Raw genomic sequence first — 18,620 nt, 5'->3', positions numbered from 1 at the left:
TATCAGCTGGACATTAAGAATGCTTTTTTACACGGTGACCTTGAGGATGAAGTTTATATGGAGCAACCACCTGGGTTTGTTGCTCAGGGGGAGTCTCGTGGCCTTGTATGTCGCTTGCGTCGGTCACTTTATGGTCTAAAGCAGTCTCCTCGAGCCTGGTTTGGTAAGTTCAGCACAGTTATTCGAGAATTTGGCATGATTCAGAGTGAAGCTGATCACTCTGTATTCTATCGGCATTCTGCCTCGAGTCTCTGTATTTATCTGGTGGTCTATGTTGACGACATTGTTATTACCGGCAATGACCAGGATGGTATTACTAAATTGAAGCAACATCTCTTGCAACACTTTCAGACTAAGGATCTGGGCAAACTAAAGTATTTTCTGGGTATTGAGGTCGCTCAGTCTAGCTCAGGTGTTGTGATCTCACAACGAAAGTATGCCTTAGATATTCTTGAAGAGACAGGAATGACAGGTTGTAGACCGGTTGACACTCCGATGGATCCGAATTCTAAACTTATGCCAGGACAGGGGGAACCTCTTAGCGATCCTGCAAGATATAGACGGTTGGTTGGTAAATTAAATTACCTTACAGTGACAAGACCTGACATTTCCTTTTCTGTGAGTGTTGTGAGTCAGTTTATGGATTCTCCGTGTGATAGTCATTGGGATGCAGTTGTTCGCATTCTTCGGTATATAAAATCAGCTCCAGGCAAAGGTTTATTGTTTGAGGGTCGAGGCCATGAGCAGATCGTTGGATACTCAGATGCTGATTGGGCAGGATCACCTTCTGATAGACGTTCTACGTCTGGATATTGTGTCTTGGTAGGAGGAAATTTGCTGTCCTGGAAGAGCAAGAAACAGAATGTGGTTGCTCGGTCTAGTGCAGAAGCAGAATATCGAGCAATGGCTATGGCGACATGTGAGCTAATTTGGATCAAACAGTTGCTCAAGGAGTTGAAATTTGGTGAGATTAGTCAGATGGGACTTGTGTGTGATAATCAAGCTGCTCTTCATATTGCGTCAAATCCAGTGTTCCATGAGAGAACTAAACACATTGAGATTGACTGTCACTTTGTTAGAGAAAAGATACTCTCGGGAGATATTGCTACAAAGTTTGTGAAGTCGAATGATCAGCTTGCAGATATTTTCACCAAGTCCCTCACTGGTCCTCGTATTAACTACATATGTAACAAGCTTGGTACATATGATTTATATGCACCAGCTTGAGGGGGAGTGTTAGAATAGTCATGTAAATAGGAGTAAATAAATAACCCTAATCCAATATATATTAGGAGTAGGACATGTTATGTGTGTATATATATAGGGCTCATTGTAACATATGAATATACATCAATAATATATTTTCTCCCGTGCTTTCTCACAATTAATTACATGTTATTGGCCATGTTTGGAGCCTAGTTGGGATATATGAGCGAGATGGCTCTTGAAATGTTGAATTTCCTATCATATTTACATTATCTTGGTATATTGAGCTTACTCATTTCTCTTTAGTATTATGTCATGCTCTTTGTCGTGTTGGTTACATATTGAGTGTTTTCATGTTGATTAGTACTAAGATTTGGATCGGGTTGCACACCGCAACGGTATATTGGTTAGATTAGTGCTGAGATTTGGATTGGGCATTGTTAAATAGTTGTAGTCGTGTTTAGACCTTGTCATTGATTATGTACTTATGATATTGATTTGAGATTTATTCAGCATCGTTATTATACCGTGAAACAGTTAATGGCTTAATAATTGAAGTCTACTGTTGTTTTTAAGTGTTGGCTTGCCTAGTAAGCAGGTTAGGCGTCATCACGGCCTTTGGTGGGATTTTGGGTCGTGACAAGTCCTTACAAACTTAATGTATAATTTTGCGCAAGGATTACATAGCTTTTAGCGAAAATTTACTGAAAGTGGCATTTATCAAAATGTATGGATGTACATCTAAGATCACATAAAATTGTTACTCCCTCTGTTTTAATTTGAATGACACACTTTCCTTATTAGTTTGTTTCAAAAAGAATGACACATTTCTATATTTGGAAACAATTTAACTTTAAGTTTTTTATTTTAATCATTTTACCTTTAATGAGAAGTTTTTATGACCACACAAATATCATGGCCCCACAAAGCTCTTGCCCCCTAAGCTTTTAGGACCACATGTTTCAAAAGTCTTCTTTTTCTTTTCTTAAACTTTGTGCCAAGTTAAAGTACATCATCTAAATTGAAACGGAGGGAGTACTTGTTCAAGTGCATCATAACTTTCAACCCTTTGGTTTACTCTTTTATCTTCCAGTTGTGTCTTAAGGTGGACAAAGGTGTTACATTCATTTTCTTAGGATCAGTGATAGATGTCAATCACTATCGCTTGTATCATATCTTGCTATACATGGCGCTCCCATTCCAGAACTCTATGTTCTAGACATACATTCACTTTGATTTCTTACTAGTGTCAAGAATCTTCATGCAAGGGTGGCTAGTGTTGTTTGAGTTTTAGATGGGTTACCGTACCTAACAGTTTGACCTGACTCTTTGAAAACAGCAGTACCTTTTAGACAAATCTTTTTACATGGTTCATACTATATAGTTGGCTATACACTAGTTAGATACATGATAGAGAAGCAAATTTGTCCGTGTAGTTTTTACTGTGAAAGCAAAGTAACAAATATGACTCACTTTGTTTCTTCTAATCAAAGAACATCTAGTCATCCATAGCAGCTATTTTCTTCTTATGTCATATAAAATAAGTCTCTTTCTCATAGATATTATAACAAGAATGACCTTCTATCTAATCAGGTTTAGAGAGCATATATTTACCTTGAATAATGCTATAACAACTGAGAAAAAGCTCATGAATGCTGTTGCAAATATCAAAGGTCTTGAAAGGACAGCTGGTCTTCTGTACACATAAGTCTGAAAATTGAAATTACTTATATCAAGAAATGAGAGAAGAGCACTATAAAGTTAAAGTCGATCCTGGTAGTCTACGACTTAAGCATATTTGATCTAGTTATTAGTTGACGCAAATATTTATCTAGAACAGACTAACAACTACTAATTGTTAATATTGAGCAGCTATAAATCTGACGATTAAGAACAATACCCGACGACAAAGATATAAGTTTTTCACATGACCTGGATCCTTTTCTTTTCCTCCTCCTTTTTTTTTGTTAAATGAAGTCGAACAATTACATAACAGATACAAGGTATTTGGTCCTTACAAATAACATCAAACATGTTCTGCCATACTAGTTGAAATTTTAGGTCTTTGTATGGTACAGTAAGCACTTTAATCTATGCATTCTCTTTGAAGACAAAACAAAAAGATAACTGTAAATTGTCGAAATAGTAAAGACCTGAATATGCAAATAAAAGGCTATCTGAACTATCACTGCTCGTACAGCAAAGATGCACATTGCAGCAACCAAGGCAAATCTCTTCCATCTCAAAAGTGGCAGCTGAAAATGTAGAAGCATTTTGAAAAGCAACAATCAGAAACACTTCCTGAGATATCATACACAATTTACTGATCTTACAGCCATTCATACCATGGAAGTGAAATTATCCAAGTTAGAGAACTCTCTGGACAGCATCTAATTCACCACCCTCTCCTAAGCTTCATTTCTTACATAAAACATTTATTGCAACCCACATACTGTCATGCACTCTGGGAAAGCAATTATAATTACATGTGGTGATGAGGTGATGAATATTCTCCCTTATTATTGCTTTCACCTTTTTACCAGATTGTAACAATACAGCAACAGCTAATGAAACAAGTGACAAAAATACAATCTGATATAATAGTTCAAAACAAAACTATAGATGAGAGACCGGATTATACTTATACAGTCTAAGCAACAATTTGCAGGAGGAATCTTCTAACACTCTTTGAAGGTAAAATATGATGGTAGAATCTACAATGATTTTGCTATAAACTGGTTGCATTAGATATTATGCTGTAACTTTGACTCCTTTGTCCAAGATTATATAACATTCTTTCCGTTTTGAAATGTCCCAAATAATTTGACACCATCCACTACTTTAACAGCTTTACAATACTCAACACTACTAAAACGATTCAAATTTTAAACTTCAATGTGATGTCTCCTCTATCGGACTAACTTCTCAACCACTATTTTATTAGCTTCTTCCACTACTACTGTGAGAATACACGGTAGAAAAATCTTATTGATCTTCAATTTAATTATAATACTGTAAACGGTCAAAATCGGGCTTTCCTAATTTTGTATGACTGACCGAAATCGGGGTGGTAGATCAAGGCTCGGCCTCGGTTATATCGGACCATGGTACAGATATGGATTGGTAATCTCGTGGATCAATGGCCGATCAAGATCGAAACCAAAACAGGAAAGAGATCGAACAAGATTGAAGGAAGCCTGCCAGGTCGGATAATAGAAAGCCGAGATATCCGCGATCGGGCAAGGATCGTGGCGGAAATCTCGGCGCGTATCAAGTCAGGACCGGTTATTTAGCCCATCATGGGATTTACTTCTGTATTTAGAATTATACCATAAATAGGATTCCTCTACTATATAAATAGGGCCCTAATCATCTTGTAAGGCTCTCAGATTCACAAATATCAAGGCAATATAATATTTCTTTCTTCTGCTCATCAACTTACCGCTCTTTAACTATTCTTACTTCACTACTCTCGAGGGTTCATCAGCTCGAGGGCATTGTCCACGCATTGGTTTGTTTCACATTCTTGTCAATTCCCATCACTTATCTTTGAGTTAATCAATTGGTATTAGGTGAAATCACGTACAAGTTTAATTGTTACTCGATTTTTTAGGTAAACAGTTTGGTGTCCACCGTAGGACTAAGGATAATAGTGATTGCCTAGTATTAATCCTCATAACATACACTGCTTTTACGCTTGTTCTCGTAAGTGTCTTTGATTTCAGGAATCAACATGTCAAACTCTCAAGCAGCGCCCAATCACACAGACACCGGCCTTGATCTTCATGGAGAAAACGATAATGTAGCCGCCCTAGGGATCGAAGTGCCTTAGGCGGGCCACAAGGGACTACCAATCGCAGACCCCGTCGATGTCAGTTCGCATATCGCCCTAAATGCAAATCTGGGCGTTGATCCTGAAGGTAGCGTACGCAGGGAAGTTCGATCAGGTGGTCGAGGTACGCAGGGCGGAGAAGACGGTGGAGTTAGCCTCCAATTAATATTTGAAATGCTACAGGCTCAGCAAGCCGCTATAGCGCAACTACAGAATCAACATCGAGCACCAAGTGGGATCGAACCAGAGCCTGAACCAGAAACAATTCGCAGGGCCGAACCTATACCGGAGAGATCGAACGCCAATGATTCGGGGACTGACCCTGCTATTATGAAAATGCTCAAGGAGCTCACTAAACGGATTGAATCAGGAGAAAAGAAAATCGAGACAAATGATAAAAATGTAGAAACATACAACTCCCGGGTTGACCAAATACCAGGGGCACCACCGATATTGGAAGGACTAGATTCTAAAAAGTTCGTGCGCAAAGACTCTTCCCCCCTAGTGCGGCTCCGAAGCCAATCCCCAAGAAGTTCCGTATGCCCGAGATTCCCAAGTATAACGGGACGACCGATCCGAATGAACACGTCACCTCGTATACGTGCGCCCTCAAAGGAAACGACTTGGAAGATGACGAAATTGAATCCGTACTGCTGAAGAAATTCGGGACTCTATCGAAGGGTGCCTCAATATGGTATCATAACTTACCCCTAATTCTATTGATTGCTTGCAGATTCTTTTGTAAAGGCACACGCCGGAGCCATTAAAATCCCAACAAGGAAGTCGGATCTTTTCAAGGTAAGGCAGAAAGATAACGAGATGCTCAGGGAATTCGTATCTCGGTTCCAAGCGGAGAGAATGGATTTGCCTCCGGTCACCGATGACTGGGCTGTTCAAGCTTTCACTCAAGGTCTCAACACTCGGAGCTCCATAGCTTCACAGCAGTTGAAGCAAAGTTTAATCGAGTACCCGGCTGTCACTTGGGCAGACGTACATAATTGGTATCCGTCGAAGATTAGGGTCGAGGATGATCAATTGGGGACTCCTTCGGGGTCCGTTTATCCTAGCAGGCCCATGGATAGGATCAAAAGGGACATCGATCGAGAGCCGAGGTCGAATAGAGATCGATATCAACCGTACAACGGAGACCATAGAGGCAGTGGGTCTGGGCAAAGCTTCGTACGAAACGAGAGGAGAAATGATCGAGGTCAAAATTCACGGGGGCTTGATGCCGAGGAAGATCACATTAAATATCCAAAATCCAAATAAAGGTACGACCCCATCCAATCCTTTCTATTTTTTCGACTAACACTTGGAGGCTATCGACAAGGATCGGCACGAAGCTTTGGATCTTAAAGCACGCGTTGCACTCTTTTTCCCTTAGACCGGTTTTTGTCCCAATTGGGTTTTTCCGGCGAGGTTTTTAACGAGGCAACCATTGTTCGTGCTAACTTAGAGCAATTCAACAGTATCCGAGGTTCCCCCCAATAAGCCACGAGTATTGGGGGGGCATTACCCTCAAATGTCTACTTTGTTGCAAGGAAATCACTTCGTTACAGCGGAGTCTCGCTAGGAAAATGTTGTAAGGGTTAAACGGTCAGAGGAACCATGCCCGAATAGGTTACTCGAGCCCTAACATCAAACATGCGCACATGTATAATCATCTATTGAGAGAAGTATTTCTCCTTGCCGATATCTCCGGCCTTTAGAAAAAATTCCTATTTTATACTCTTGATCTATTGTGTAAACAGGCTTAAGGGTCGACCATGACGGAAGTTCGAACAACTAACCCCACGCTTGAGGACTACCGTCCGAAAAACAAACGAAATCGAACTACTAAAATTTCGAGACCATAAGACCTTAAAGGCAACCCTCGATTTTACAGGCCACGGCCACCCCACTCGGGGACTGACAATTCGGGCAAGCTCGAACTGAAACGGAAAATAAGCCCAAAGGGCAAGTTCCGAACTAAAGAGGCTACGGCCAAATTAACGCGAATTGGAGACTTCCGAAATCCGTAACAAATACAAAAGCCCAAGGGCTATCTTAACCCGCGTTCGAGCAAACTCTCACTCGGGGACTATCTATAAAGCCTAAGGGCTAACTTTACTTCGAGTTTGAGCAAATCCTCACTCGACTATAAAGCCTAAGGGCTAACTTCACTTCGAGTTCGAGCAAGTCCTCACTTTATCATAAAAGCTCAAGGGCTATCTTAACCCGAGTTCGAGCAAACTCTCACTCGGGGACTATGTATAAAGCCTAAGGGCTAACTTTACTTCGAGTTCGAGCAAGTCCTCACTCGATCATAAAAGCCCAAGGGCTATCTTAACCCGAGTTCGAACAAACTCTCACTCGGGGACTATCTATAAAGCCTAAGGGCTAACTTTACTTCGAGTTCGAGCAAATCCTCACTCGACTATAAAGCCTAAGGGCTAACTTCACTTCGATTTCGAGCAAGTCCTCACTCGATCATAAAAGCCCAAGGGCTATCTTATCCCGAGTTCGAGCAAACTCTCACTCGGGGACTATCTATAAAGCCTAAAGGCTAACTTCACTTTGAGTTCGAGCGAATTCTCACTCGATCATAAGAGCTCAAGGGCTGTCTTAACCCAAGTTCGAGCAAACTCGCACTCGGGGACTATCTATAAAGCCTAAGAGCTAACTTTACTTCGAGTTCAAGCAAATCCTCACTCGACTGTTAAGCCTAAGAGCTACTCAAACTCTAGTTCAAATGGTAATTCGAGGTCCATCGATCTCGGTCGAAAGAAAAAAGCCTCGAGTATGGATTTCTTCAAAGGTCTCCCTCCGAGACAGACATTTGGTGTGCTCCTTAGCCCGAAGCTGAGCGGTTTCCTTTTGCGGAACAGTTTTAGATGTTTTGCCCATTTTGTTTTTGTAAGCAAGGAAGAATGGAGATTGAAATATTTGGTATTTCGGGAAGAACAAGCAAAGAAGCTCAAAGACTCAATTCGTTTCTTGTCATTACACTCCAAAAAAAGATGGGGACTATCTATATACGGTCAAAATCGGGCTTGCCTAATTTTGTATGACTGACCGAAATCGGGGTGGTAGATCAGGGCTCGGCCTCGGTTATATCGGACCATGGTACAGATATGGATTGGTAATCTCATGGATCAATGGCCGATCAAGATCGAAACCGAAACAGGAAAGAGATCGGACGAGATTGAAGGAAGCCTGCCAGGTCGGATAACAGAAAGCCGAGAATCCGCGATCAGGCAAGGATCGTGGCGGAAATCTCGACACGTATCAAGTCAAGACCGGTTATTTAGCCCATCATGGAATTTACTTCAGTAATTAGAATTATACCATAAATAGGATTCATCTACTATATAAAGAGGGCCCTAATCATCTTGTAAGGCTCTCACATTCACGAATATCAAGGCAATATAATATTTCTTTCTTCTGCTCATCAACTTACTGCTCTTTAACTATTCTTACTTCACTACTCTCGAGGGTTCATCAGCTCGAGGGCATTGTCCAAGCATTGGTTTGTTTCACATTCTTGTCAATTCCCATCACTTATCTTTGAGTTAATCAATTGGTATTAGGTGGAATCACGTATCCTTAAAACCACATTACAAGTTTAATTGTTACTCGATTTTTTGGGTAAACAAATACAATGTGCCCTATTTATACAATACATATCATACTCCTATTATATGTGGAATTAGGACTAATTCATATTATTTACATAATTATCTAACACCCACCCTCAAGTCGGTGCATACCAATCTTATTTACCGAGCTTGTTACATATGTAACTAATACGAGGACCAGTAAGGAACTTGGTGAAAATATCATTCGACTTCACAAACTTTGTAGCAATATCTCCTGAGAGTATCTTTTCTCTGACGAAGTGGCAGTCAATCTCAATGTGTTTAGTTCTCTCATAGAACACCGGATTTAATGCAATATGAAGGCAGCTTGATTATCATACACAAGTTCCATCTTGTTGATCTCACCAAATTTCAACTCATTATGCAAATGTCTGATCCAAACTAGCTCACATGTTGCCACAACCATTGCTCGATATTCTGCTTTCGCACTAGACCGAGCAACCACATTCTGTTTCTTGCTCTTCCAACACACCAAATTACCTCCTACTAAAACACAATATCAGAAGGTGATCCTGCCCAGTCAGCATCTGAGAACCCAACAATTCGCTCATGACCTCGATCTTTAAAGAATAATCATTTGCCTGGAGCTGGTTTTATATATCAAAGAATACGGACAACTGCATCCCAATGACTATCACAGGGAGAATCCCGGAACTGACTTACCACACTCACAGGAAAGCAAAAGTCAGGTCTAGTCACTGTGAGGTTAATTTACCAACCAGCTGCCTATACCTTGTAGGATCGCTAAGCGGCTCCCCCTGTCCTGGTAGAAGTTTAAAATTCGGATCCATAGGAGTGTCAACAGGCCTACAGCCTGTCATTCCTGTCTCCTCAAGAATGTCTAAGGCATATTTCCGTTGTGACATTACAATACCTGAGCTAGACTGAGCAACCTCAATACCTAGAAAATACTTTAATCTGCCCAGATCCTTAGTCTGAAAGTGCTGAAAGTGATGTTTCTTCAGCTTAGTAATACTATCCTGGTCATTGCCAGTAATAACAATATCATCAATATAAACCACTAGATAGAGACAGAGTGATCAGCTTCATTACGAGTCATGCCAAACTCCTGAATAACTGTGCTGAACTTACCAAACCAGGCTCGAGGAGATTGCTTTAGACCATAGAGGGACCGGCGCAACCGACATACAAGGCCACTAGACTCCCCATGAGCAACAAAACCAGCTGGTTGCTCCATATAAACCTCATCCTCAAGGTCGTGAAGAAAAGCATTCTTAATGTCCGACTGATCTTAATGTCCGACTGATAGAGAGGCCCATGGCGAACAGCAGCCATGGATAGAAAAAGGCGGATTGATGCTATTTTAGCCACGGGAGAGAAAGTATCACTGTAATCGAGCCCAAATATCTGAGTATACTCTTTGGCAACAAGACGAGCCTTAAGTCGATCAACCTGGCCATCTGGACAAACTTTGACTGTATACACCCTACGACAACCAACAGACGATTTACCCAAAGGAAGAGGATCAAGCTCCCAAGTACCACTCGTATGTAAAGGAGACATCTCGTCAATCATATCTTGTCGCCACCCTGGATGAGACAGTGCTTCACTTGTAGACTTAGGAATGGAAACAGAGGACAAAGATGATACAAATGCACAATGGGCTTATGACAGACGATGGTAACTTAAAACCGACATAATGGGGACTAGGATTAAGTGTGGACCGTATACCTTTTCGTAGTGCAATCGGTTGACAAAAAGGAGACAAGACCGTAGTATTAGCAGGGTCAAGTGCAGGTCGTGAATCAGTTGGGCCTGATGCGGGGCGCGGACGACGATGATAAGTCAGGAGTGGTGGCGCTGGCGCTGGAGAAGATTGAACTGGACTAGGTGGTGGAACTGGAGCTATAGGTGGTGGAACTGCCAACTGGAGCTGTAGGTGGTGAAGCTGCAGTTATAGAGGAAGATAAATGGGAGACACTGACTGAATCTCCAAAAGATGGAACTGGTAGCACCTCAGAAATATCTAAGTGATTACTTGGACCTGTGAAGTATGATTGAGTTTCAAAGAAGGTAACATCAGCGGACATAAGGTACCGCCGGAGGTCAGGAGAATAGCATCGATATCTCTTTTGCGTTCTCGAGTAACCCAAAAATACGCACTTAATAGCACAAGGAGCTAACTTATCTTTTCCTGGAATAAGGTTACGAACAAAACACGTGCTCGCAAAGACACAGGGTGGAGGAAAGAACAAAGGTAAGTGGGAAAACAAGACAGAGAATTGAACTTGATTCTGGATGGCTGAAGATGGCATACGATTAATAAGATAACAAGATGTAAGAACTGCATCCCCCCAAAAACGCATTGGAACATGAGATTGTATGAGTAGGGTACGAGCTGTTTCAATAAGATGTCTATTATTTCTTTCAGCTACCCCATTTTGTTGGGATGTGTAAAGACAAGATGTTTGATGAATAATCCCATGAGAGTTCATAAACTGTTGAAATGGGGAAGACAAATACTCTAGGACATTATCACTACCAATTGAATTTCAGCGTGGAAGGTCTGGAAAGTAGAAAACAACTCAGATCGATTTTTCATCAAAAATATCCAAGTGAATAATCATCAATGAAACTGACAAAGTAGCGTAATCCCAAGGTAGAACTAACCCGACTAGGACCCTAAACATCTAAATGGACTAAAGTAAAAGGTGACTATGCTCGATTATCAAGACGCCGAGGGAAATGGGAACGGGTATGCTTACCGAGCTGACATGACTCCCACTCTAGAGTGAACAAGTGAGGCAAGCCAGGTACCATTTTCTGAAGTTTTGACAAACTGGGATGTCCCAACCGTTTATGTAATAAATCTGGTGAATCAGTAACAGGACAAGTTGTTGAAGGAAGATAAGATGTGAGTCCATGTGATTTTGCAAGGATAAGGTAATAAAGTCCATATGATTCACGCCCGGCACCAATGATCCGCTCTGTATTGCGTTCCTGTATAAAAACAAGGACATCAAGAAATAAAACAGAGCATTTAAGTGATTTGGCTAAGCGACTAACGGCTGTGAGATTAAAAGGACTATCGGTAACATAAAGAACTGAATCTAAAGGTAAGAAAGGAAGTGGACTTGCTTGACTTATTCCAATAGCCATGGTTTGAGACCCGATGGCCATTGTGACTGTTGGGAGAAATTGAGAACATGAAATAGTAGTGAAAAGAGATTTGTTACCAAAAATATGATCAGATGCACCTGAATCAATAACCCAAGACTCAGAGGTTGAAAATTGGGAGACACAAGTCACGCTACTATCTGTTTGAACAACGGAAGCTATCCCTGAAGATGTCTGTTTGCATGCTTTGTACTGAAGGAACTCAATATAATCCGGTAAAGAAACCATCTGGATTGCATTGGATCCAACAAATTGTGAGTCAAAGGCTTCTGATACGAATGCCATTATAATGTTTACGCCGGAAAAAGCAGAAATTTTTTGGGAATTACTGTTCACACCGGAAAAATCATTGTTCACGCTGGAAAAATATAAAAGTGATCGGAATTTGATTTGAATTAGATGGGTAGGCTCGGAATTGCGAGGATAGCAGACTGTCCTGAAGAAGTTTCGTGAAAAAATGGCCGAAAAGTGGCCCACGCATGGGTCGGAACCCTCGCCGTAAAAATTTCTGTTGCCGGCGCGTGGCAGCTTTTCTGCCAGAGAAAATTTCAGGGGTTGGTCTCCGGAGGATGATCTACCTCGTGGTGGTATTGGTTTTTGCACAACACCGGTAGAAAGTGACTTTCAAGTAGACCAGCCTTAGGTCACCGGAAAAAATTACACGATGACTAAGTTCTTTCTTCCCGGTTACGCTGGAATGACACACCACGATCTTTTCTCACTAATGCTCTGGTACCATGTGAGAACGCACGGAAGAAAAATCTTATTGATCTTCAATTTAATTATAATACAACGAGCCCTATTTATACAATACATATCATACTCATATTCTATATGGGACTAGGATTAATTCATATTATTTACATAATTATCTAACAACTACTAATATAGTAGAAGTTATATTACCATTTAAACTTCATGTCCAGTCAAGTACTGTTTTATAAAATGGAATAGAGGGAGTATTAACTAGAAGATACTCTTTCTATTGGTAAAGACAGAGACTCGGAAGACATAATTAAAAGAATAAGAGATGCCTGATGACCCAGTCACTTGTATATCTCATCAAATGCATTCACAAAAAATAGTAATGGATGTGAAGTAAAGATAAACATTATGTGTTCAGGCTCGGGAAGCAAATTAGAGAGAAAAGATATTCGACTATAAACAAGATAATAGAGATGCACTATTTCCTACATAATCAGGGCCACAATATAGCTGATCATTTCTTTGATAAGAAGAATAGTTAGCTGATCATTATCCTAAGCTTTGTGGAAGTTATAGAATTCTCGACAAGTTATCTGGTTTCAAATTTACCTGCTAAAGAATCACTAAGAGGTAGAGAATTTATCAGTTATACTAGTCTGACTGTGAGGACCAAATTACTACTGTGAAATGAAACTTCAAAGGCAATCAAATTGACCCTCCGAAAACGTAGAAGGAAGAAAGGTCAATCACAGAGACTATAGGACTATACAAGTTTACCTAGCGAAAAAATCCAAAGACTTAAGAACAAGCAGAAAACTTATTTTGTCACTGATACAGAAACCCAGCTTTACCCCTCATGAAAACACAAGCTCTACAAGCTAATCAAATTCAAAGAGGAGAACTGTTAATCAGCATTTCGGGAGGTCAATAAGATAATAAGTGGATAATAATATGAAGACGTACGAAAGGTATTGCAATACGGGATATCTACCATGCATAATAGGAAATGCCACCATTCCTATAGTGTTATTTTTCCCCTATTTGTGGGATAATACTATAGAACCAGATCGTAATAAGGTGTTAAGTGGGCAACCTATCTGCTACATTATGTATAGTTTAATACAATCATGTTCCTCACAACTCGATGTCAACCATGGTAGGAAGTTTAAAAAAAATTGCCTAATGTGGAAAAGAACTTTTAACCATCAAGATGGAATATACTAGAGCCTTTCATCTACCATAAAACAACTCTTAACTTTTTAATTTACCTGCAACATAGATAATTGCAAGGTCTTTCTAACTTAAGTTACCTGCTAAAATCATGACAAGGAAAAACGAAAGAGAAACAGAAGAAAAAGAAATGCTCCAACAATATTTTCTTTCCCTTTTAGATTAAAATGATTATTCATGATGTCAAGCTACTCTAAAAAGAACAGTCTATATGAGAGAATAAATAATAAACTCATAATTTTGGTAACCAGTAATTAACTGCCACAATGAGATGCAACTCACATTGATTGAGTAGGCAGTTCCCAGTACAAAACTGATGAATAGAGCCCAAAATAAAGGCCAGGAACCAACGATCCATCCAAGCCAAAAACTCTGGAAAGGAGGAGTACGAGGTATTTCTGTAGTCAGGATACGTGTACAGGAATATCTATTGATGAAATTTAATGCTTTGGAAAACGGAAACTGGAAAAATAACAGAATTCTTGCAAGTTCACATGATATGCCATGACTATTGCAATTAACATAAGACGATTGTAGAGCAGTAACATAACATCAGCCAATGAAGAATAATTACCCAAGCCCCAAGAATTGAGCAACCAATATTTTTAAAAATTTTATTTTTTCACACATTGCAACCAATATTTTGGTCTCAGTGACTAAGGATGATACATATCTAATAATGCAGATACATGAATAAGCTTCAAGATTCATATTTAGAACCCCTTCTTCCTTTAGGCTCAAAAATTATATCACTTACGATTTTGTAACAGAAAAAGAAGAACACAAGATGACAATAGAAACCTGAAGTTTTTCCGAGTTTTACAATTCTAATAAAGGGTAGAAATGAGGTCCATCAAAAAAGTACTCTGCGTTTAATCTATTTTACTTCTTATGTTCTCAGAAACTTCAAATAGAATTATAGAAATGCTGCTTTTAAGTATTCTATGACAGTAAAGCACATAAACATACAGCTAAAAGTAAAACCAATAGAACAAAATGTGAAGCTTACATGCCTAAAACAAACACTTGACCATTGTGTTAAGCAGGATATTTAAACTCTGATACTGCTTTAACAGCGAATCCCGTACCCAAACCCCAAAAGATTCTGAGGGACAATAGGGATTGCAATATTCACCAACCCCTACATCGCACTACTGTCTAACTTTTCTTCTAATTCCATGAAGATTAGGCTGGGGAATCCTGAAGATAAATGTTTACCAAATATATGAATGACAGCAAATAAGAGCCAGAATACATATTATTTGCAGTTCGAGACGACAATTTTCTCCATGGTGGTTAAGTACAGATCTTTAAACTCACCAGAACGGCGAAAGACGACACAATAATTACTCCAGTCTGCAAAGAGTATTCCCCTGATGCCAATGGAAGATATGGCTTGTTTACCTGGGGAAAAAAATTAAAATTTCACATGCAGAAGTAGAAAAAGTTGCTGGAAAATTTTAAGAAAAACTAAATATATGCCCAGGAACTTTTCCTTGGAGAAAAAAAACATAAACTGCAATCGTCCTTATCACGGACAGATTCAGGAAAGATTTTATACTGCGTGAGGATTATAATGAAATGACAATTGATTAAAGGAGAATTGCTGTAGCGCCTTTTTTCCAGTAGTATAACAATTACAGACTTTTGAGAGTTAGATAGTGTATATCTACTGGTTGACAAGCTAGATACTCAAATACCTTCATAAACATTGAGTAAAAAGAGCAGTATTCAGTGAGTTCTAAATGGCTTCTCATGTATCAATATGCTGCCATAGACGAATCCAGGAATTACAATTAGTGTTAGCCTAGATAAACCCATGTACCCAGCTCCCTCCCTAGCCCAAATATAAAATGACTTGAACACAAACATGAAATGTGGCTTCTCGAATTAGGCCTTCATATTGATATCCGAAGCCTGCATGTTCTGCATTCAGAAATTAAAGTCACGGAAACTAAATAAAAAAATACCTTGTCTATTTCGATATCAGACAACTGGTTTAAACCAACTATGTAAATATTCATGAATAGGGCAGCAACAATAGCCTGCAACAATATAGTGGATATCAAAATTCTTGTCATCCCAGATCACATCGTCCTTTGGACTTAAGAATGGCATTTACCCACCTGTAACATCCCGGTAAAAAATAATGGAGAGAAATCAGAGAACTTCTCAACTGCAAGGAGAGAAACTGAAATTATGCTCAATGCCTGCTCAGAGAAAAGTAATGTAAGTCACTGTTCTAATACTTTTAATCTATCAAAATTCAAAAACAACTATATTCGATTGCATGCGTGTTTGCGTAATTATGCCATGACATTTCAAGCTTTGTCCATTAGGCAGATTCTCTGAAATTAACATCTTTCGACGCCTTCTGAAATTAAAAACCTATTCCTCTAGCTACATCTAATGAAATTCATAGTAGTCAAAGTCCAAATACGCATTAATAAAAAATTCATTTCTTGGCAAGGCCTTACTGGCTCCACAAATTAAAAGTGGTTAAGAATTATAATGACATAAGAAAACACAAATGAATGATGGAGTTTACACAGATAGATAACGAGATAGTATGGCATATCAGATGACATGGAAACAATATAGGAGTTGTGGACCTAACTGTTCCTATTACGGTATGGGGCCGCGAGAACCTGTAGAAAGCATCCACTGCATCATGCACTGAGTTCCATGGACTCTTTGAAGGTTGTGATTCAAGAGGATGTTCAGAGGATGCATGCACCAAAAACCTCTCTTTAAGTTTTCGATCAGTGGGAATAATGCTTCCATCACTGCCTCCAACAAGCTCCTGCGTCATATACTGCCTTTGCAACTTCATAGAAGTGGAATCGTGCTTTCCTGGTCTCTTCCATGCTTTACACTTCAAAACTCGTACTATTGTGCGTGAACCTATTATGTCGGCATGTCGGAGACATAGAGAGAAACATATTTCAGGGTATTAACAGAATCCAATCTATTTCTCCACTTGGTACTGCATACACATTACAGAAATTTCCTACTTCGTAGATTCTAGCTTTTTCAAATCATAAGTGAACACTATACAGTGGAAACAATATACAAAAGCACATTGCATCATCGAAGAGCATAAGTCTTTTCCCAGTATCATCCCAGCAACCACTATCATCATTGCTTGTCTTGTCAAAAAAACTGCACCATATTACTCTTCTCTTGATTTACTATCACTTTTTCTGCCAGAGCTATGACTCCAGCACATAGAATGAACTCAAGATTGAACATATATTCAAATTAAAAGCAAAACTAGGTGATTTCTTCCAGGCGGAAGCCAAAAACACTAGGTAAATTCTTCTCATCTGCCTAACCTTGATGGGCAGACCTGTGCTAGCAGGTACCGGTGGAATAGTCGAGGCGCGCGCAAAAGCTAGCCCAGACACCACCATCATTAAAAAAATAAAAGGCAAACTGCAAGAAACCCACCACCATCTAAAGTCGCAACACTCAAAAAATTACTGGAATTAATGAACACAAAAAGAGCAGGTCCTTAATTAGAAATTGCAATGAAGACAGAGACAAATTAATCAGCTATTGAGCCAGGAAAGAGACTCAAATTTTACATGCTTCAAGAAAATACAGATTTCCAACCACACAAAATCACCAAGAAGACTAACAGACATTAAAAGAAATTCAGCACCCAATGTGGAGCTAAGAACTTCCAGAGCTGAGCCCGTTTGGACATAAAAAGTTTTCCTTTTTTCCAAAAAAAATCATTTTTTTTCGAAATTAACGTTTGTTCATAAAATTCCAATTTTCACTTGAGATACATTTTGGAAATTTTAAAAAATTTGAAAAACTCCAAAAAGCTGGTTTTCAAAATTTTCACTCAAATCACTCACAAAACTTCAAAAACAACCCAAACTGAATTTTATGTCCAAACACAACTCTAAATTTCAAATACCATTTTCACTTGAAAAAAAATTTCACATCTTTTGGAATTTTACAATTCTTATGTCCAAACCCCTACTGAGTCCAGCACTTAGAAACAAACTCAAGATTGAACATATTTTACAATTAAGAAGCAAAATATACAGGAAAATTACATCATGCAAAGCTGAAACACTTAAAAAGTCGAGAAATTCATGAACCCAGTAAGAAATGAGAATGGAGACACAAATAAATAAATTAGCTAAAAACCCAGCAAAAGGATTCAAGTTTTAATGTGCATACTGGTTTTGAGTGGAGAGAACTCTGCTGCAAGTGGAACGAATGGTCTCTGAAACGACCTAATAAGCAAAGATTCCATTTTCTGATTTCTCAATGGTACTCTAACTTTAACTACCTAAATCCTAACTATCTTTAGCTTATTAGAAATCAAATTAATTTGAACTAGAACCTAGCCAGCACGTTCTCTCTAGTGAAGTTAATGCATGTATTCTGCTAGTTTAGTTCGGTACACCTAATTTTCTCAGGTGGGTGCCTCAATATAAGCTTCTGAAAATGTGATGCTGGTAGCCATCCCTGTTTTGTCTGTTCAAAAATAAGTGGTGAAACCAAAAAATAAAAAGGAGAATCTCGTCGGTTAGGTATTATTAGGAGGTAATTACACTTTTAGGACTCAAAATGACTTGGGGCTCAATCCTAATTGGTTAAAATTGACCTGAACTATTACAAAATTGAACCATTACCATTTTACCCTCCATTAAAGAGAGGCATGGTTTCTTTGTTGTTACAAAAGTGGCTCAAAATTACAATTTTGGACTAACGGACCTCATTTTGTGCAATTCTTTATATTTTGGCCCAAGGTCAAATTCTTGGCCATCTTCTTGCCAGAAATCTTGCTCATATGTGGACCTTGTTGTGGACCCTTAACATGATAGTAGGTCTCCAAATACGTTCTTATC

General features: G+C 39.2%; 1 protein-coding gene across 1 annotated transcript in view; it reads right to left on the bottom strand.

Moving 5' to 3' along the window:
- Nucleotides 1-18,299, bottom strand: part of LOC109239654 (homogentisate phytyltransferase 1, chloroplastic) — a 30,871-nt gene extending 12,572 nt beyond the window's left edge. Inside the window, exons 1-8 of the mRNA XM_019406242.1 lie at nt 17,947-18,299; nt 16,367-16,653; nt 15,876-15,959; nt 15,720-15,794; nt 15,070-15,153; nt 14,032-14,121; nt 3,360-3,461; nt 2,821-2,916 (exon numbers count right to left, since the gene is read on the bottom strand). Of these exons, the coding sequence (XP_019261787.1) occupies nt 2,821-2,916; nt 3,360-3,461; nt 14,032-14,121; nt 15,070-15,153; nt 15,720-15,794; nt 15,876-15,959; nt 16,367-16,653; nt 17,947-18,022 (894 nt within the window). The 5' untranslated portion in view covers nt 18,023-18,299. The remainder of the gene's footprint in view (nt 1-2,820; nt 2,917-3,359; nt 3,462-14,031; nt 14,122-15,069; nt 15,154-15,719; nt 15,795-15,875; nt 15,960-16,366; nt 16,654-17,946) is intronic.
- Between the last annotated feature and the right edge of the window lie 321 nt (nt 18,300-18,620).

The sequence above is a fragment of the Nicotiana attenuata genome, unplaced genomic scaffold (genome assembly GCF_001879085.1).
Source record: "Nicotiana attenuata strain UT unplaced genomic scaffold, NIATTr2, whole genome shotgun sequence".
NCBI classification, from domain to species: Eukaryota; Viridiplantae; Streptophyta; class Magnoliopsida; order Solanales; family Solanaceae; genus Nicotiana; species Nicotiana attenuata.
The sequence above is the reverse complement of the archived record's forward strand: the minus strand, read 5'-3'. Positions and strand labels throughout refer to the sequence as shown.